The sequence below is a fragment of the Rhineura floridana genome, chromosome 3 (genome assembly GCF_030035675.1).
Source record: "Rhineura floridana isolate rRhiFlo1 chromosome 3, rRhiFlo1.hap2, whole genome shotgun sequence".
NCBI classification, from domain to species: Eukaryota; Metazoa; Chordata; class Lepidosauria; order Squamata; family Rhineuridae; genus Rhineura; species Rhineura floridana.
The window spans coordinates 190,151,265-190,172,694 of NC_084482.1; the positions used below are offsets into that span (position 1 = coordinate 190,151,265).

Sequence of the window (21,430 nt, forward strand, 5' to 3'; positions counted from 1 at the left end):
GCCATTAAATTATTCCCAAATTTTCCACTGCTATGATGGCTTGTCTACAGCTGGTATAGCACAGTGGGGAGGAGAGCCTGGCTGAGAGTCCAGAGTCTGTGAGTTCAAATCCCCGCTCATGTCTCCTGGGTGTCAAGGGCCAGCTAAACATCACCCCCACAGGGAGTGGCTCAGGGGTTACGTGCCCTGCCATCTGTGCAGCTGTGGGCAAGCTGCATAGTCCCAAGGAGCCCAGTTGCCCCTCAGCTGGCAGTTGCGGACAAGGAAGGGGCTGGCTTGTGCAGCTGTGGCAAGCTGGGCAAGCCCTAGCCAGCTGGGGAGGACTAGCCTCAGAGAGAGGCAATGGTAACCCCCCTCTGAATATCACTTACCATGAAAACCCTATTCATAGGGTAGCCATAAGTCGGGATCAACTTGAAGGCAGTCCATTTCCATTCATAATGGCTTGTAAGCACTCCCTAACCATCTTCTATTCATATGCTCGAAGCAAATGTTAGCTAGAGAACGAACATCAGAGACTGTCATTCCTCTGAGAGACAAACACCTTGAGGACACCACCACCACCACCGATAATTTCCATTCTGTTCTCTCTGAAACAGATTTGTTAAATCAAAGTTGTCAACAAGTATCAGATTATTTCAGTTATTCTGATTCAAGGATTCAAGACTGTGTTCTTAATTTAAAGATTCACACACAATGTTTAGGCCATCCCTTTATAATTTATCTGGGATAAGCTATCAGTGCAGCAGGAGCTCCAGTAACTCAGGCTCACAAAGAAGCATGATGGAATGTAAAAACTTACATAGCCTAACTTTCTATTTTTAAAAAAAATCACATAAGCAAATCCTTAGAATTGTCTTTGTCTCCAGCAGGAATGCTCCAAGAATAAATGAATCCAGAATTGCTGCCCAAAGAATCAATTCAAGTGCCTCCTTTGCACTAATGTAGACCTACTGTCCAAGTGGACATTAAGGCAGAGAAAATTGGTCCAGAATTGTCTCCAACAGGAACAAAACATGGTAGAACAAAATTAACATTTCAGTTTCCCAAGCCCATCCAGCAGGTACCCAGAAGCCACATCCACATTTTCTTTCAACAAATGTCTATTCTACATGAACAATCATCATTGAACCCATGCCTGCCTGCCATGTTCATAGAATCATAGCATAGTAGAGTTGGAAGGGGCTATAAGGCTATTGAGTCCAACCTCCTTGATACCTAGCTTCTAATTTAGAGGGAAAGGAGCATGGAGTAGTAGACTGATAATAGGGCATCCTAACTTTGAAAATGATTTAATATTTTGTGGAATGAAGACGTGCTGCAGTCCATTCTGAAGACCAGTAAAAGGCCCTGCTACAATTAATTCTATTTGCACCCTGAATGGAAAATGCAACCATTTGTTCCATTTCAGGGGTATTCAGAAATTAAATACAAGTGAATGCTAAAGATATTTGGGCATTGAACACTGTCAAGCTCAAGGTTCTATTACAGTTGTTTTGGTGTAGTGAACAGGTGACACACATTTTTGCTTTTATCTGCTGCTCTCTGTATTTCTTTACTGCTGTTTTTACAGCCAGTTTGGAAGCTATCATCAAATTGCTTATTCTGAAGTATTATTCCCAAATTAGCTCAATGGAAAGTGGAAAGTGATGCATGATGGGGGGGATCTTAATTTCACATATATGCTCATGGAGTCTGAATTGACAGTGACTGACAAGGAACGAGACATTGGGGTCATAGTGGATAGCTCAGTGAAGATGTTGACCCAGTGTGCAGCAGCTGTGAAAAATGCAAATTCCATGCTAGGGATTATTAGGAAAGATATTGAAAATAAACTGCTGATATCATAATGCCGTTATACAAATCTATGGTGTTACCACATTTGGACTACTGCATACAGTTGTCGTTGCTACACCTCAAAAGGATATTGTAGAGTTGAAAAAGGTTCAAAAAAGGGCAACCAAAATGATCAAGGGGATGGAACAACTCCCCTAGTTTAGAGAAAAGGCGAGTAAGAGGTGACATGACAGAAGTTTACAAAATTATGCATGGCATGGACAGAGTGGATAGAGAAAAGTTCTTCTCCCTGTCTTGTATCACTAGAACTGGTGGACATCCAATGAAGTTGAATGATGGTAGATTCAAGACAGACAAAAAAAGTACTTCTTCACAAACTGCACAGTTAAGCTATGGAACTCACTGCCAGAGAAGGCAGTGATGGCTACTAACTTGGATGTCTTTAAAAAAGGATTACACAAATTCATGTAGGAAAAAGGTATTAAAGGCTACTAATCACTATGGCTATGCTCTCCCTCCATAGTCGGAGGCTGTATGCTTCTGAATACCAGTTGCTGGAAACCACAAACGGATGGGCAAATAACTGCTCTTTTGCTCGGATCCCGTTTGCAGGCTTCCCATGGGCATCAGAGAATGCTGGATTAGATGGCTGATCCAGTGGGCTCTTCTTGCATTATGTTCTTATGAATCACTCTAAAAGCTGCTTCAAGGGTTACAGTAGTCAGGGCTGGCCCCAGACATGCCAGAGCCCTTGGGCACAAGCCTGCCCCGGGGCCCAGCACTCCCCTTCCGTGATTTCTGGCAGGATTGCTGCCGCAGATTGCATGGCGAGAGCTCCAGAGCCCCCATCCTTGCTTCTTCAACCTACCTTTCTCGGCTGTTGTGCGCACTCCTTAACCAAGATGGCGGTTGAGGTTTCCCTAAGGGACTGAAGCCTCTGCCGCCATCTTGGCTCATGGCAGGGATGTGCACATGTAGCACGCATGTATGCCATCAGCCAAGATGGCGGCAGAGGCTTCAGCCCCTTAAGGAAACTCACCCGCCATCTTGGTTAAGGGCAGTGCTGCCTGCACAACCGCACAACAGCCGAGAAAGGTAGGTTGAAGAAGCAGGTGTGATCCGCTGCAGCAATCCTGCCGCGAATCACGGATGGGGAGTGGAGGGGCCCCTCAGGGGCCCCTGTAGCCCTAGGGGCCCTCTGCCAGGGCCCCACCTGGTCACCCTTTGGAGCTGGCCCTGACAGTAGTCTTTAGGATCACAGCTAAAATTAATAGAAAAGCACTGTAAAATAAAGAATTATTCTGGCATCCAAGCCAAACACCTTCTGGTAAAAAGACTACTGATTTTCCTAGAACCAACTAGTACCCTTGACACTCAAGTTACAGATATGTCAAGCAACTTCATCAGGCTTCCTCCACTGTGTGATCAGAGTTCAAAAAACCAGGATTTATGGTTACTAGGGCTCCTAAAATTTGATGGTGGCATCTAAAACCTTCATTTGGGATCTCAGGAATGTGACTTATTTTTTTCAGTCTTACAAATCGTATCTCTAATTTCAAATATGCTATATTTTTGAAGACCATTTTTAATGTAAGTTACATTTGTATCCAGCCCACTCTAGGACAACAATGTCTAGCATAGCAATAGAACTGTCCTTCCTCATAACAAAAGAGAAATCTGCCAAAACGAGTAGCAGCCCTGGCTAATGTTGCTGTAAAACAGCTCTGCAGGTTAAAAAATGTTTTAATCAGAAAACCTCTGCAGCTTGTTTTTGCATTAATGCCATATTAGGAAACCAAGACACAAATTTAAAGTGTCATATGTTTCAGTGTAAAATCCCATAAACACCATTCCTTAATGTAAGCAGATTATGTCAGATTCTTTTGATGTATTTATGGAATGTTTTCAAGGATGAATAGCAACATATTTGCTCGGGGTTGTTAAAGCCACTCTTACGAGCCTGCACCAAGACTAAAAAAAATAATAGATTTAGCATACATCATCACTCCAGTCCAAGACAAGTAGATCAAAGGATGGGGGGTAACACATGAATTTGTAAGCATTACAGTGCTTGCAACTCCACCCCCCCAAATATTATCAATTATGGACATTAGGCCCATATTTTACCAACCAAAAGAGGGTGCCCCCTGGCAGATCAAGCACACAAGAGAATGTAAAGGATGAGCTATGACCTCTCCTTTCAACTGCCAGTGCCTCCTTAAGGAAGCCTGCATGACAGTGTTTAGACTATGGCAACTATAAGGTTGGGAAAACAATGTGTAGAAAATCCCTACAATACTTATAAGCATCAGAAAGAGACTATTGTTGTGTTGTATGTGTTGAGTAAGAACAGTGTATTTCTTCTAGGAGGAAAAATAGTATAAACCTGCCATAATTAGTTCAGTGTATGCTCTGCCCAAGTACCTAGCTGAAAGGGGCGATTCCTTAGAATGGGCTCTATTCTTGCAAAGACAAAATGTATCATAGAGTGGCCGTTGATTCGGCCAGATAGGCGACTCAGAAATAAAATTTATTATTATTATTAATTATATTTTGACTGCATTCTATAAATGGAAAATCCTTCAGTGCTAGGAGGTTAGTGTCTGCTGTACCCACCCATTGCACAAAGCAGAAATTCCTGTCAATAAGGCAAGTGGGGCCCAAGCAATGGAAGGGGAGGAAAGAAACCTACAAACAATAAGGAAAGCATCTGGCTTTCTGATTTACTGGAAGAGAAGCTGAAGTCAGACAAAGACTGCAATCATAGTGCTGCATCTCTCACTTCAGGATGATCTGATCAATTCTCAGTGTCTTGGAATTGCAAAGGCTGTAAATGAGACAGACAAGGCATCTCTGGATATTCAGGCCACATCCTAAAGCAGCCCAAACACTGAAAGAGATGGGGGAGGAGAACAGCCTATACTTTTAGCCAACTCGGCTAAATTCACATCCTCCTAGTTCAAAGCTTTCATGCCCCAGAAAGAAGAGTCCCTTTTCAGTGTGTGAACCAGCTATCTCCTAAGTGCAGCACTAATAGAGGCTGTGCTGCTGTCCTTCCCTGGAGACAGCAGTCAACACTACTGAAGCTTCTCACGTAGCAACCAAACTCCAGAGCCAACATTAGCTGCTCATCACTGCTTTGAATGTTCACCCATAGGATCCAAAGCAAAGCAACACCCTCAGCCACCACTGTGCTAGCAAAACAGACTTCCTGGGCCAGCTGGAGTGGGGGGAGTGTCTGATGCCACCTTCATAGGTGAAAAGGGAGAGTCCTGCACGATGTCTTTGTCTTGTCTGTAACTCATATTCGCAAGTGTCGACAGAAAGCTCATTTGGAAAATATTTTTGCAATCTGGGTATGTATTTACTGCCAAAAATAATGGGTTTTGAGGCCATGGCCCCATCCCCCTACAAGACAAAACCAATTCATTGTGCTACCCACAGCCTCTGCCTAAGTGAGCCTTAAATACTCCAATTACATAATGGGTCAGGGAGAGAAACTGCAGGAGGCTACACTGCAAGGGCCATTATCTCCTTAAAGTAACACCAACCTCAGCAAAAGGAATCCCAATGGTATATTTTGTTCCATTCTACAAAGATCTCCCTGAACACTGGGACTGCTGCTTGAAGCACAGGATATCCCACTCTCTAAATGTACAGACCAAAACCTCTTATGGTTACTTATTTCACGCTCCTGACATTCTCTACCCACACCAACCACTTTCCAGATTACTAAACAAGCCATTCCCCCAAAATTGTAAAAACAATTTGTCTCAACATGAGAGCTGTTTTAAGCAGCAGACCACTGGCACCCCAAGGACAACCTGCTAAAGATGGGGGCTATGGCGACCTTGCCACAACACTGTTATTGTGTTTATAAGGGATTGTGTTGCCAGTTAAGATATTGAGATCAAGGCAAGAAAACTGAAAAATGTATCCTGATAAAACACACACGTGTCAAACAATGAAAAGGAAGGGGGTATCCATGTTGCAGCCTCCAACAACAGGCAAGGGAAAAGAAGAGGATTATTAAAGTGCACCACCACCATCGCGCACAAGCACCATGAGAAAGCAGAAAATGCAGGTCAAACACCTCCTCCCCCATTGCCTGAAGGAGCCAGCAACTCAGAAGCAGACAGCGGAGGAAAGGGAGGGGGCGGGAAGGGAAGGAGCAGCTCAGGGGAAGCTGCTTCAGCACATGGAGGAGGAGGGAATGGAAGGAGAGGGAAGGCAATGGTGAACTCAGAGAAGCACACAGGCGCATACACACACACACACACAGAGCCTTTCCTGGCAAACAGCTGCTTTGAAGTGGAAGCCATCGTCCCAGAAAGGGATTTTCCCACATTCTCACAGTAGCCTTTTCACAGAAGACTTGACTGGCTGTTTCCACCACTACCACCTCATACTGCACCGAGATAATCCTGCCTGGGAACCCAAACAGAATGCATTAGGTTCTCTCAAACACCATCACCCTTTTCCTCTCCATCCCCCAACACACAGACACAGACAGACTCCCCACCACCTCCAGCTCCCCATCCCCCAAGAACAGACACAGGATCGCCATGACGCCCCCGCTCTCATCCAGCGCCTGGCACCCGGCAAGCTCATCCCCAACCCTACAACAAGGAAGGTGGGGGATGAGCGGGAGCGAAATGAAAAACAGTCCCACTACCTTCTCTCTTCCACCACTCCCCTCCTCCCCCGGCTTCCCTGTGTGCAGAACTCGGCGGGGATTCCCACTCATGTGCGCCCCCCCAAACAAACACTTTCTCCCCTCCCCCCCTTCTCCAAAGCTGCAGAGAAACCGGGATGTCAGGCGCAGACCAGAGAGTGTGACCTCTTTCTGCCTTCTCCCCACCACTAGACATGCGAGAGGCTCCACTTCCCCTGGAAGAGCCAGACGGGATACTTCTCTCCCTTCCCCCACCCCTCACATACATGAACCTCGCAGAACTACGGATATATGAAGAAAACTTCCGGGCTTGGGGGAGGAAGCAGCTGGAAGAATAAGGACGCGAAACCTTAGAAGAAGGTGACAACAGGGCGCTGAAACTGAGGAAGCACCACCGAGAAACCCCTTATAAGTTTCCAGCCCCTCCCCCTCCAAGCCCCCTCCCTCCAAGCCCCCCTTAAATGGTGGCCCCTTCACCCCATACACCCCTTTCCTCTTCCTCATTTGCCTTGACTGACCTGTCCGGCCCGTTGCGCGGGCCCCCGGCACTAGGCCCTGCTGGGCGCCACGGTGTTTCCTAGGCGGCAGGCGGGACCGAGAACTTAGCTCCACAGAGCAGCAGCCACGGCCCCTCCCCCTCCGCGGCACCAGCGAACAGCCAACAGCTCCTCCTCAGCAGGCCGGGCGGAAACGGCACTGAGCGCACGGGGATTCCCAGCGCTGGCGCCAGGGGCGCCCCAGCCACGCCCACCGACCCCACTCATTGGTTGGGCTTTTCGCGCGATCCCCACCCCCTTCGTTCTCCCAGAGACACCTCCTGATTCCTTTCCACCTGCTATTGGCCGCGCTTGCTCCTGTTCTCTAGGGAGGGCACTCGCTCCCATCTCGTTGCCTGTAACTTGAGTGCTCTTCACAGAACCGCTACTCTATTGGTTGTTAGAAATGCCACTCCAATTGCGTCAGCTTCAGCAGGGCTATAAAAGTAATCGCCGGGTCCCTCTTAGGTTAGAACTGTGCGGGAGTGGTGGATGGCTCGTTTGTATAATAAAGAAATATGAGGTGACAGTTTAAGGGAGTTTGGTTTCAGCCCGCGCCTTTGCGCACGTGGGTCTGCTGTTCTACGTGCTCAAGGGCGAGGCAATCTTCTGATTGGCTCTTCTTGGCCAGTCCCACGTGGGGCTAAGTGCAGCCTGGGGACACGTGGCATGGGGGGAAGGGTTGGGTTCAGCTTTGGCCCTGGAAAGCCTTCGGTACATGCGCGCTGAGCTTGGGAGGCAGCTCAGAGCGCAATACAGCGCATGTCCCAGCTTGGGTGGCTGAGCTGGAGGCGGTGAAAGAGACAGGCGGGTGGGGGTGACTGCAGGGGAGATTCGCGCCAGGAAAGGGGGTGTGTGCTAGGCTGGAAGCGCGCTCGTTACTTAGGGCAGGTTAGAGCTCGTATTACTGCAGGAGATTATCCAAGCTTTGCCAGTAACCCTCTGGTGGCGGCGGCCCTCTCATCCCAATTGAACCATCCGCCTGCTGCCCCCTCCGCACTCGGCTCCTTTGCCTGCTGTGAATTGCATCACGCTTCCTCCCGATCTCAGAGCCTTGTAGCCCAAACCTAGAATGTACATATTTACTCGGAGCTAAGGCCTACTGAATTCGCCGGGACTTGCTCCCAAGTAAGCGTGTACAGGATCTAACAGCCCTAATAATTTTATCTTAATACGTTCTTTCGCTTCCGCTTCCCTCCTTTTCCTCTCCTGCCTTCCCTGTGTGATGCAAATCCTCCGAGTAAGGATCGATCATGTACACTGATGGTGCTGTACGTAAAATACTCTCATCTTCTGCTCCTTTCACAGCCTTAATTTGGGCGCACTCCTTTTTATCTCTCCCTCCCCCTCCTTTCAGTCCCCATTCGTTAAAATGAGCAACACCTTGAAAGAATGAACGAAACCTGTGGGGAGAGAACGATCCAGTTTTGTATCAACAGTGAAATTATTCTCTGGGGGACTTCTAGGGCTGTGGTGCAATGCAAACTTTTAAGGGCGACAGTCCAAACAAAAACACTCCCCTTGCCGGTTGGAAAAAGTCCAGCACCAAAGTTCGCACCTGAATAAATGGTCTCCAGTCCATTAAAGCTTATGCTGTAATAAATTTGTTAATGATTAAAGTGCCATGACTCTCCATTGTTTTTGCCACTGAAGAGTAACATGGCTTCTCCTCTGGAAATTTAAGATAGTGGTCAACAACTCCATAGCTGCCAAAGCTAAGAAACAACATAGCTGAGCCCTGAGAAACCTGTGACCATCCAGTGGTTGTTAAACTATCATTCCCAGACTTTCCCTGCTAGATGAGGCTGATAGGCTGTTTTACCTACAGGAGTTGAAAGGCCACAATTTCCCAGTCTCTACACACCATACATTTAAAGTACATGGCTTCTCCAAAAGAATCCTGGGAACTGTAGTTTGTTAAGGAATTGTAGAACTGAGGGTTATACAGCTCCCAGGATTATTGGGGAGGGGGAGTGCTTGAAATGTATGGTGTGGATGTGACCCTGGTCTTGTATCCCAGCCTATATACCTTGTGCATGTCATACTATTTTTGATCAAGAGGGACTGCTGGCCTGCTTCATTTGTTGAGTGTGGCCTTCTGGTCATTTGAAGGGGAGACTGTTCTTGCACTCGGGTCCTGCTTGCGGGCTTCCCCCAGGCACCTGGTTGGCCACTGTGAGAACAGGATGCTGGACTAGATGGGCCACTGGCCTGATCCAGCAGGCTCTTCTTATGTTCTTATGAAGTGCCTTTTTAAAATACACTTCCATTTGCTGATTGTAGTATCAGAAACAATCTCTTCTCTGTCTGTATGGGTTTGACACATGCAAAAATTATCTTCACTTGGACAGCCAGTTAAACACAGACCTTTGTCTGCTGCAAAGCAGGAAGCTGTGCAGCCTGTTTCTATGCAGTGCTGGGTGCACCTAAGCCTATTCAAATTAATGAGCACGCCTAACTGCATAGTTATATTTTTTCTCTCTCTCTTCAGAGAAGAATTGCCTCCCTGAAATAGGTCAGAGCAATTAAAACTCAATAAACAATGCTGCAGATGGGTGCCAAACAGAAATGACAAGAGGCTTAGAAATAAAAAGGCACATATGGAAAAGGTGAAGTTGACAGGGGAGGAGACATCTGTTTGGCAATGCTAGAGCAAAGGAGCATGTAGATCCAGTTGGGGCTACACAGATTCCTTGTTGCTGGTGTTTGTCCCAAGATGGAGATGGTATAGCTGTCCAGCAGCCCACTGGGTTCATTAGCCATTGATAGGTCCCTTAACCTTGCATCTGCAGTCACAAGGCAACAGCCAGTAAGAGGCTGAGAGCATTTATGGAAGTGCCAACAAGAATATGGAGAAATTGTCAGGATCTGCAGGGAAATGTTGCAGCGGGAGTGTTCCCGATCATGGTTCCAGCCAGCCATGCCCTTTACCAGGCTGATCTAATTTTGCTACCCCATACTTCCCATCGCCCCCCTCACTCAACAGTCAGGCTACATGTACACTATACATTTAAAACACGTGACTTTCCCCGAAGAATCCTGGGAACTGTAGTTTACTTTTCACAAAAGCTACAATTCCCAACACCCTAAACAAATTCCACTTCCCAGGATTCTTTTGGTGGAAGCCATGTGCTTTAAATGTATGGTGTGTAGCCAACCTCACTCAGTTTCCTGCCCACTGGGCATACTCAGTCTGCACTGGACTCTCGTCTCTGTGTGTGTGTCCATGTGCACATATTTTTCCTTAGGGTTATTTTGACATGCTCTTGGAGGTTGCTGATTCATAGGGTCGCCATAAGTCATAGTCGACTTGAAGGCACATAACAATTGTACAACAAAGCTTAGGGTTCTCTCCCATCTGCTGATGCCTCCCTCTTGTGCATGGATGGTGCTGCTTTTGGCTAAATGGAGACTGTCACTCAAAAATTGGGTTTGCCATTTAGAGTGTGTGTAACATCATACACAATAAGTCACTGCACGCTGTGTTTCCTAGCAGGGCAGCCATGTCTTTCTTTCTTAAATTTATATCCTCCCCTTCTTCCCAGTAGGAGCCCATGTCTGTAGGAGATAGACTATAGAAAACCAGTTGCCGGAAGCCTCAGGAGGGGAGAGTGTTCTTGCACTCGGGTCCTGCTTGCTGGCTTCCCCCAGGCACCTGGTTGGCCACTGTGAGAACAGGATGCTGGACTAGATGGGCCACTGGCCTGATCCAGCAGGCTCTTCTTGTGTTCTTATATGACACAGAAAATCAGCAGATGACTTTTCCCATGACTCTACCTCCATGTTGAAGTGGAGGGGGGGGATCACCTACTAAGTACCTGCTTGTTATTCAGCTGTTCAAGCTCTGGATGCTCTTGTAATGTTACCTGTAACTTAAGACATGTAAATGCACAGTAAGCCTCTTTTATTCCCAGTGCCTCTCAAAGTTCCATTCCTGACTTGGTATCCACTATGCAAGTCAGAGGGATGTCGTACACTTAATTTGGGTGTGGAGAGCATAATGCTGCCTTCCGCTAGGCTGAGATTGTGTAGTCCCATCCCCCCTCTTAAAAAAAAAAGTAAAAGAACAAGCCACCACAGCCCTGTTCCTATAATATCAGGCCCACAATGCAACAGTCCAGCCTCCCTCCTCTGCCAGGATGTGGAGAACAGGAAACTGGCACAGCTGTTCCCCATGGCTGTGGTGAAGCAGGAGAGAGACACCTGGTGGCAGAAATGCCATTGTACACACAGGCAGATGAACTGCTTTCAAGAGTGCCCTGGAAACTGTGAAAAGCACTCTTGCTTGTTCATCAGGCCTGTTAGCCTTACAGTCACCAACTTGGTTTACATTCCTGTGTGGAACGGGAGGGGCTTCACCATCTATGCCAAGTCTGGTGGTAGAAACCCTGAAAGCTGCCTTATACGAGGGCAGAGTATTTCTCCCTCTAGCCTGGTGTTGTCCAAGACTGTTTTGCTGGACTGCCCATCATCCCTGACCACTGGCTAGGGTGATGGGAGCTAGAGCCCCACCATCTAGAGGGCCACAGGTTCTCCAGGTTAAGAACATGAGCCCTACTGAATCAGACCACACGCCTGCCTTGTCCAATATCCTGCATCCCAGCAGCAAACCAGATGCTGATGGGAAGCCCACAAGCAAGCTATGAATGATGTCGCTCTCTCTGATGCTGATTTCCAGTGTACTCTGACTGGGAGAAGCACTGGAAGGTCTCAGGGAAGGGGTCTTCCCCATCGCCTGATTTTTTTCCTGTGGGAGATGCCAAGTATTGAACCTGGGACCTTCTGTGTGCAAAGGATCTGCTCTGCCACTGAAGGTATGGATCTCTATCCACGTAACACATACATATGCACACATGTTCTTACTAATCTGATTTTTCAATGCTGAAGAACCAGAGCATGCTTTGAGGGCATAAGATGCATCTGCCTCATATTAAGCAGCTCTGGGTCTGGGTCAGTCCCTAGGTGGGAGACAACATAGGAATCCCACATATGCAGCCTCAAATGCCATGATGAAAGGCATTATAAATGTATAATTCTAACCTCCCATACAATAGGTGAACAATCCTCCTCCCTAGACATCTGTGGTTAGAGTTTATAATGTTTTTAATTGTAATTGTGTATTAGAATGCTTTTCTTTTTCTTGTTAAATTGCTTTATCACACAGGGCTTTTGGGATACAAAATTAATAAATAATATTAGTTCCCACTCCTGCTATAAACAAGGATCATACTTGGATCTCCCTTATCTCAAGGGTTGATCTTCTTACAAAACCTCAGTCCTAAAAACATGGAATTTCCATACAAAATTTGTATGTTTAGGAGTACAACCTAAGTCAGTATCATAGGTTTGTGAAAAACATTCCACAGATCAACTCAACTGGCTTTTCATTTTTAAAGAGTCTTCTAGCACGCACAGCTATAGAAACAATATCTACAATTATGCTGCATATGAAACAGGAGTACAACTAGCAATTTACAAAGCTTTCTTGCTATTAAGATGAAAGAATTTACTTCTCCTTATTTGATATATTTATCAATATTGATATAATGTACTGATGTAACATATTTCTTTGACCACTGTATTACAATGATGTAAGATATTTAAATGTATAAGATATGTGAATTTAACTTTAAGTTAAAAAATAAAAATAACTAGTCTTGGAAGCTTGCATACATTTTTAATTATTTATACAGCACTGTCATTGTACATGGGACTCTTATGGCATTTGTTTAAAAAAAGAAAAAAAAGAGGTCCCTGCCCCCATGAAGCTGTAATCTAAATTTGGAAAGAATAAAGGGGATAGGAAGGGAAGAGAGAATAACAGAGAAATGTGAGCAAGGGTTGCTAACTATACTTTGGGTTCTTCCCCACCTCATGCCCCCAGTTGTGGATGAGGACTAAAATGCTAGGCCAAAGGCCTCAACAAGAAAAGTCCAGAAGCTGGGAGAAAGCATGGTCCAATTTCACACTGATGTATAACACGAGGAGCAGGGAGAAACTGGTGGCAACTGTAGTATGCCATGATTGTTACTTACCACACACAGGAGCTATGATAGAAGGAATTGGGGAAGCTAGCAAGTTGAGCCCCTCCCGTAGAAACATAGAGTACAAAGGTGGCTGGGGAGGGGAATTGTCATAATCACTGGATCAAAGCAACAATCTTACACACATGTATATGGAAATGAGTCCTAACCAGGATTTGCTTGTAATCTGAAATAGGATCAGACTGCACATTGCTTTAACCCTGCTCAGAAATGGCATCTGTAGCACAGATGGAATTCCAAACAGCTCCTGCCATCACCCCTCACACTTATTTGCAGTTTTCATCCTCTTCTGCCTGCTTGCTCTTTCACTTTCATAAAACCTTCCTGCTTGCCAATATAAAGCAGGAAGGGGATGGAGGCAGCCCCCTCTGTGAAAGCTCCAACCCCACAGACTTGCCAGCGCTAAATACCCAAGGCAATTTGTTTCTTTACTTTGCTGGTACATAAACTTAGTAAACTGTACACCTACCAGCAGGACCCTGCATTACAAGTCACTCCAAACCATCAGGGGGTTTATGACTCAGCTATAAACATCATGTCGCCTTTATTCCAAGAGGCTCTTAACCTAGTTGCAGCTTTTTGTCTTCCCCGTCTGTCTGCAATATGAGCTTCTGCCAGTAATTTGTGTCACTGTGTGGTGAAATATTTGACCTAAATGGCAGGGTTAGAGAGACAGGCTAACAAAATGTTTTTATTGGATGACAATGAAAAAGAACCCAATGTAGAAGAACCCGCCACCCTACCCACAAGCACTCCTTTTGGCCTGTTAACAAGTCACAGTACCGTGCCACATTTTGAAGGAAGCACTTTGGCAACAGTCTTATCCACACTGGGATATTGCGCAGCTCCAGGTTAAGTCCCCATGTACTTCAGGCAATGCAGCTGACCCACAGGGAATATTTTGATATTAACTCAAGCTACAGCTGGAAAAAACCTACTAGGGTTCCACCTTAAACTGAGGGTAGGGGGCATATTACATTTTCCGTTCAACTTTTGCAGCAGACTTTGCACCCATTTGTAGACTTTATGTACTGAAAACTGCGCTTGACAAGCAGCAAGACAAGTGTTGGGGGTGGCACTTAGAATTACCTGTGTATTTTTAAAAAATTGCTTAAACATAAATTAAAGGAGACAGGAGCTTTTCTCATCATGGCAACTGCATGCTGGGAAAAACTGCACTTGCAGAACAACTATGTTTTCCCCCTTTTCCCCCCTGAATATCCATTTTGACAGGCGGAGGTCCAGAGACCCTGCCAAGGGGGGGGAAACCTACTGGTAACTCTGGTGGAGTCTGTCATATGTGGTCTACCTCCTGCATCTCCACTTGTACAAAAAAAGTAACTTGAAGGAAGCTAGTCAAGGTGACCATTTTGGCCTTCAACTGGGGAACCACTGACCCACCTATATGAGCCGAAGTCATAATCAACCCAGCCCCCTTTATAAAAGCTAAGCTGACCCACGCCATGCCATCCACGGCTCTCCTACACCCTACAAGCCAACAGACTATACAATTTCTGCTAACAGAAGTCTAAAATGGCTGCCATTCATTCTCTTCACAACAACCAATGAGGAAGGAAAATGGGTGGAACAAAGCTTGCAAAAGACTGAAAAATAGATTGCAACCTAGATTAAGGGAAAGTCCTGAATCTATCAATGTCTAGTGACAGAAAAGCAGATACAGCAAAGGAGGCATGTTCCCACCAAGCCTCTGCCACAAACCAGTTGTGTGACCTTGGGCCTCTTGCTCTCAAAGTATCAGTTGAGAAACAACTAACCCACCTGCAGGCGGATGTTCTAGGAAGAATGTTAAGACTGCCAGAACATCCAACTGTAGTGTTCCATCACTTCAGAAAATGCAATTTCACTGCCCCTAGCGGTTGCAGAAATGTCATGGGCACCTATTGGCTAGTACCTGTGAAGCAGAGATTTTAAGAAGTGACTCCTGCACCTTCTTTTCTTTTTACAACTCCTTAAGAGCCATCATTTATTTGTCGAACACTGTTGTTCCACGGTAACAGGAGAACATGCACATTTGGTTTTAAATTGGGACAGGAGGGGATGGAAGGACAACCCCACACCTGTGTAAAGTTCAGCAAAGTTGCCTTCTCCTCTACGTCAGGTCTTTTAAGCTCAAGGCTGCATTCTCTCCACTCACCCCTCTCCCTCTGTTGCTTTAGACCAGGAGTGGGCAAACTAATTCTATGCAGCCCTCAGCCTAATTTCATGTGGGTGGCCAGGAGGGAAAAGTGGGGCGGGGGGAGGAAGAGGGTGGAAAGGAAAAAAGAGAAGGGTATCCCACCCATTTTTGACTCTTGATCCCACCCCCTTGCCAGCATGCAACCCCTAATGATTACCCCTCCCCCCCCACCAGGAATACAGCCCACAACAGAAAAGAAAGGTTCTCCATCCCTGCTTAACCCCCCATGCCAGCTAATAGCTCATTCCTTGCTGTGCCCAGCACAGCCATTCCCTATTTCACCCCCCATCCACTTGCTGGAAACATGATAGTATAGTGCTACTTTTAACGCCCCCTCCCCCCAAAAAACCCTCATTTGAAAATAACTGAAAGGATTCCATAAGGATGGAAACAGTCCACTAGCGAGAGAGACAAACGATTCCAACTAGTTTTGGCTAAAAACCAAAAAATACAGTATCTTAAGTAGTTAAGAGCAGTTCAGCAATGGAATAAGCTGTTCAAAGAGGCTGCGGCACCTTCATTCCTTCCCTCAAAAAAAAAAAAAAACAACCAAAATTAAAAAATGCCCCAAACAAGACAGATGGGTGGTGGTGATGGTTTAGGTACAAGGCAGCCTTCCTGCTGCAAGGGGTTACACAACATGATGGCCCAGTTGTTTCTTCCATGGTTTCCCCCAAAGTATGACCAGAAAGCACGGGCAACACCTGTACACCTGGTTTGCACGTAGTACAGAAAATAACAGGCCTTTCTGTTACATGGCCACTTGGGAATACCCTAAAAATCCAACTGTGATAGAGAACCGTACAGCCTCCACCTTATTAAAGAAAAAAAAGAGAGCTCCTCTTCGTTCGGCATGCTGCCCTGCTGGGCCTTGAGCTGCTGTCAGCAAGAGCTTCCTTTTCCCACTAGAAGAGCACACAGACAGAAGGGCAGCCCTGCGAATTCCGTAGAGCTGACAGAGCGAAGCTCTGAAGCGCTTCTCAGTTCAGCAGTTTCAGCTGCCCAGTCACCTGATTCACCATCTCTTCTTCTCCCATGATGGCAAGGACTGTGTGAGAGCCAGTTGGAACCTGAAATAGGAAGGACACTACACAGCTGGGGGAAACACAAGATACAGGAGAAAGAGCTGCCTGAGAGTTACGGCTGCATCTCCCTCTACTGTGTCCTCCTCGTTCAATGCTCAGCATTGTGGATCCCCCTGCTAAAGGCTTTTGAGTGCTCCCAAGGTCTCAGGAAATTATTTTGCTAGGCTACTCAGTTTACACTGGATCTTAAATTAACATTTAAGTTTAGGAAGCACAAAATATTACCATACTGAAATATTCTTGCAAAAAATTATAGTTATGTTGAATGTAGAAGGGATTTTTTTCAGATGAAAATACTGATGCCAGTAAGATCAGTCTGTTGTGGATAAGGCTAAGACAGTTCAAAAGCATCTCCAAAAAAATTTCAAAATTTGAAATGTTAAAAAAAAATGGGTTTAAATTATAAATGTTGGGCTACATTTTAAATTTGTTAGACCTGTAGCTTGCCACTTAGGGACATTGGTTCTGCAAAGATGAAGCTGTACAGCTAGCTGAAGAACATGGCTTTTGATATCACCTGGCAGAAACCTTTCAAAAACAAGAAGCTGAATGGATTTGTTTGCAACTAAGTTCAGTATTGTGGAAAAATAGCTATAAGCCTGCCTTTGCCAACCTGGTGTCCTCCAGATATTCTGACTACAAGTTGCATCAGACCCAGCCAGCACAGCTGCATGGCTGGGGCGAATGGTTGTGGTAGACCAAACCATCTAGAGGGCAGCACCTGGGTGCCAAAGGCTGATGCAATTAACCATACTACCAAAATCCTTTCTTCCTGGCATCCATACTACCTACAAGACAGACCCTAGATGGAAGCAATTTCCTCTACAGGCCTAGAAACAGCATTCCAATGATCAAATGGTAAAACCTTCATTTATTGTATTTCTGAGTCATCCCATAACCAGCAGCCTTGGCATTCAGTAGATATCTTCATCAGTTTCACACCTTCTGCCCTTGATTTATGACTCCTCCCCTAAGGCAGACCCCCTAGAAACAAAACAAAATATTCCATATCTTGCTCATCTTCAGGTTCTAAAACCAGAAGTAGACAGGCATGTGCAAACATACCCAATTTGCATGCTTCATACATGCCCATTTGAAGAAATCACTCCCCTCTACCAACAGAAATGTACATCTTCTTCCCTTACATACCTACCAGCTAGTGTCCTTGCAGAACACAAGAACCAGATGCATTCGCTTTATTCAAGATGATATATCTAGAGAGGTGTGAATTAACTTCCATAGCCTTTAGACAATTACCTGGGTCCTCCCTGCATCTTGCACTAGGTACGTTGGCAGTTCCAGGCTCAGGGCCAAGGCATGCAGCTCCAGCAACTGGTCAATATTGGATCCCTGCAGCACAACTTTCTTTGCACTGAGAAAGGCAAAGCAAGCTTGAATGTCACATCAGCTCTCACTCCACCCCAACACAGCATCTGCTCCTCCAGCCAAGATTCTGCCCTGAGGCAGTTGGAGAGACTACCAGACAAGGAATTAAGACCAACAAACCTATTCAGAGACTAGCAAGAATGAGCTACACCTAGAGGGGCACCATGTGTTTAAAGGTATTTTACTATGCCCCTGAAGATGAAAGTTGCACTTGGGACTCAGCACCTGGTAACCTGTGTACTTTGAAGCTGTTGCCTAAAAGATCTGGAACACTCTCAGATCTGGCAATAAAGTTGGATGTCATTTTTAAAAATAAAGAATTTTAGAACCTGTTTCCAGCCATTGGAGGATTCATAGCCATACAAGTCTGGCTGCCCCAGTATGGCCTATGTGACCGCTCCCCCACCCCACAAGAAATCATCTCATATGGTATTGAACTATCAGGCAGCATCTTTGGATTCAAATGCTGCTGTTCTCCAGGACCACATTAGGCAGGACTGGTGGTTCACAGTGGAGGCAGGTTCGTAAGGTGCTCAGTGAGCTAGAGTTAAAATATCAAGGCCATCTGTTGGATCCAAGGGGAAGCCATAAAATACTATCAAGGCTTCTGGCCAGGATCAAGAGACTAAAGAAAAACTTTTAATCTCCTTATGAGTAGCACCACTCCACCTCATCATTTCCCACAAGCTATGTTGGGAATGGACTGTGAACCCAAGCTGGCATCCTTGGTACTCTCACATAATTTAAGAGTGTTCATATGAGAGATCACAATGAGACACTTGTTCTGGCTCAGTCAGAAGCTGAACAAGCTTCAAAGCAGACACGTGTAAGGTCTTGAGAGGATGGGGCCCAACCCAGGTCTAATCCCCTCTTGCTTTCTTACCCTTGTTCATCCCATTGGGCGATTATGTCCCTGTGAGTGGGCTTCTCCTGCAACATTTGGAACAGGCCAATTGCTGCATGCCCCACCTGAGCAGCAATCTGCAACAATAAACACCAAGAATCAAGAAAGCCACTTCTGCCACATTGCATGTGCCAAAATATTATTACAAATCTGCTGTGCCTCTGTCGCAGCTATGGAAGGAAGTAATTCCACTGCCATCAACAGCAACATATAGGATGGCAACTAGTTAGGAATCCAGAATAAAATCAACTTGTATACAGAGGGCAACAATACCAGCAGGACTTCTTTCAGTAACAGCTATGCCAGTATTGTTGCCATGCTCTGCAAATGATGAAAATAGACTAATTATTCAAGGGCTCTTACTTGCTTTCACTTCTCTTCACCCTCAGATAAGCCCCTTTGTTTTTGTAAGCCAAAGATGGGGAACCTGTGGCCCTCCAGATGATGTTGAACTCCTATCAGCTCCAGCCAGCATAGCCAGTTGGGGATGATGGGACTCCAGCAACATCTGGAGGTCCACAGATTCCCCATCCCTGATGTAAGCCAATCAGCAAATAAAGTCGCTTAAAAGGGCTGCTACTTTAGGATAACTTGTCAGTAATTTTACCTTTCCAGTCCCCATGGACAGCTCCATGTTCACCACAAAGACCATCTTATAGTAACCACTGCCTTGTGCATCCTCTTCTTCCTGGAAAAAGAGTGTGATGATTTTTCCATTATAGCATAAGCACTTGCCTCTGCTGTTTAGTTAGAACAACATGATGGGGCCACAGCTCATTTCACTTAGGAAAACAGAAAGCTGCTTCATATTGAAGCAGACCATTAGTCCTTCTAGCTGCGGCCCTCCAATGTTTCAGACAAAAGTCTCTCCTAGCCCCAGAACTGCTTGAAGCTGGCCCCAAACTCAAGCCTTTGAAGACAGAAAATATATTTCACACTATTTGTAAACAGCAGCCAAAAATATTCCATTTATGATAAACAATAGGCTTTCTTTATGGAAGCCCCTCTCACTTCTGTTCAGGTAATGTTAATCCAGCACCATGACCTAGCTACTAAAAAAAATATTGATTTTCTAGTCATTCATAACCATTCAGTATGAACCAGTTAAGCTGCATCCTACCACGATATAATCCTAACAACCAGAAGATTGGAATGGAGAATGAGGAGAAAGCTTCAACTACATGTTTTAAGTATTTTTAACATGTTTATGTTTAGCTACTTCAGACACAGCTATTCACAATCAATGCAAGCAACAGAGGCAGAATAAAAACAAATGGCTATGAAACAGGTCATAGCAATTCATTTCTAGAGTTGTGGGTCACACATACATGACATACACCCACAGAAGCCTTCCCTGATTTGGACCACATTCACACCAATACGTTTATTCCACTATTTTTCTACTTTAAACAGTTGTGGCTTCTCCCAAAGAAGAAGTGTAGTTTGTGATGGGTACCAAGAGTTATTAGGAGGCTCTCATTCCCCTCACAGAGTAACAATCACTTGAGTTCTTTAGGAAGAGGGGCTGACTGTTAAACCACTCAGTGAATTGTAGCTCTGTGAGGGGAATAGGGGTCTCCTAACAATTCTCAGCATGCTTCACAAACTACCCTTCCCAGGATTTCTTTTGGGAAGCCATGATTATTTAAAGTGGAATAATAGTGTAATAAAGGTATGGCATGAAATTTCGGTTCCTCCCACTAATATTAGGCTTAGGAAGGTTAAGTCATCTCCACAAATGAACGCTCCAGGAAAGTCACCCCTCCAAAAAAAAATACGTTTGAAAAAACAGCTCTTCGTTCAAGGCTAAACGCTGAAGGGAAGGGGGGAAGTAAGTGAACATGCCTGTGCAAGGCAGGACACGTGTATACAGTTGCAGCACGTGAGTGACACCCACCAGTTTCTCCAATTTGCAAATCTGCCCAAGGGTCCTTCTTGGCCTCAAGAACGCCTCAGAAAGCCACACCCTCCAAAATGGAAGCTCTGCTCCTCAATTTCAGAAGGAGTTGGGATTACAGGATAGGAGCAGAGACACTCTTCACATGCTCAAGAACACACTCAACGAGAGAAGGATTTGCGGAGATAACATTTCAAGTCCCTGCTAGAAGATTTTAAAGGATAGCACCTACGAAAAGACTAGCAGGGGTAAGAAATAAAGAGAAGAGAGAGGTTAGGCCAGAAAATGAATCCCGGCAGGATAAGAAAGAACCTGAGTTCGGGAATCTGTAAAGTACCTGGGAATCCAGACCGCTGCTGAAATAAAGCTGCGCCGCCGCCTCAGCCGAGCGGCCCCCTGTGAGTGCCAGAGCCTGTGGAGAAATATGGCCATAAGGCATCGGTATCAGTGAAACGGAGCTCGACCCACATCCAACCCTGATTCACACGTGCGCGAAAACACCGGCCGGCCCATCGACCCACCCGCCGCGCCGCAACCTCGGGAATCCCCAGTTCCAGCAGCGGCGCCACGAGAGACTCGTCCACGCCAGAGTCCGAATCTACAGCTTGCGACTCCATTCTTTACAGCGGCTGCCGGCGCTCTGCCCTCCTATTGGCCTCTCCTCCCATCTCCTAGCCAATCATAACTACCCGCCCATATCATCCTTGCCCTGTGTCCAATAACCGTACAGGCTTCGGAGATTGTAACCAGTATCTGCGCCCGCTAAGGTGGAGCGCTTCTTTCTTGTCATCGTTCCGGCTCTGGTTTCCCCACATCCATCTCCAGGAGATTCGTCAGCCTGGGAGTCCTCGGTCCTTACTTTAGACGCTTTCCACACGTGACACGACAGACAAGCGCATTTGAGCCTGT

The 21,430-nt window shown here is 45.9% G+C and overlaps 2 protein-coding genes across 11 annotated transcripts in view; both read right to left on the reverse strand.

Annotated features, from left to right (window-relative positions):
- Positions 1-7,180, reverse strand: part of SETD5 (SET domain containing 5) — a 67,851-nt gene extending 60,671 nt beyond the window's left edge. For 8 of the 9 annotated variants that reach the window (XR_009761554.1, XM_061618916.1, XM_061618913.1 and 5 more), the window contains exon 1: positions 6,991-7,179. The gene's annotated coding sequence lies outside the window, so the exon portion shown is untranslated. Of the gene's footprint in view, positions 1-6,990 lie in introns of all 9 variants that reach the window. The other variant, XM_061618915.1, reaches the window with a different exon arrangement.
- Positions 7,181-12,665: 5,485 nt separating this feature from the next.
- On the reverse strand, positions 12,666-21,351 carry LOC133380828 (probable peptidyl-tRNA hydrolase 2). 2 transcript variants are annotated; one of them, XM_061618918.1, is made up of 6 exons: positions 21,250-21,351; positions 20,859-20,933; positions 19,232-19,312; positions 18,604-18,701; positions 17,592-17,706; positions 12,666-16,319 (listed from the first exon to the last, which is right to left on the reverse strand). In XM_061618918.1, exons 1-6 carry the CDS (start codon positions 21,334-21,336, stop codon positions 16,230-16,232), a joined length of 546 nt encoding a protein of 181 aa, XP_061474902.1. In that variant the 5' UTR covers positions 21,337-21,351; the 3' UTR covers positions 12,666-16,229. The 2 variants fall into 2 exon arrangements, with proteins under 2 accessions (XP_061474902.1, XP_061474901.1); XM_061618917.1 differs by lacking the exon at positions 21,250-21,351 and adding an exon at positions 21,043-21,178.
- Positions 21,352-21,430: the final 79 nt, after the last annotated feature.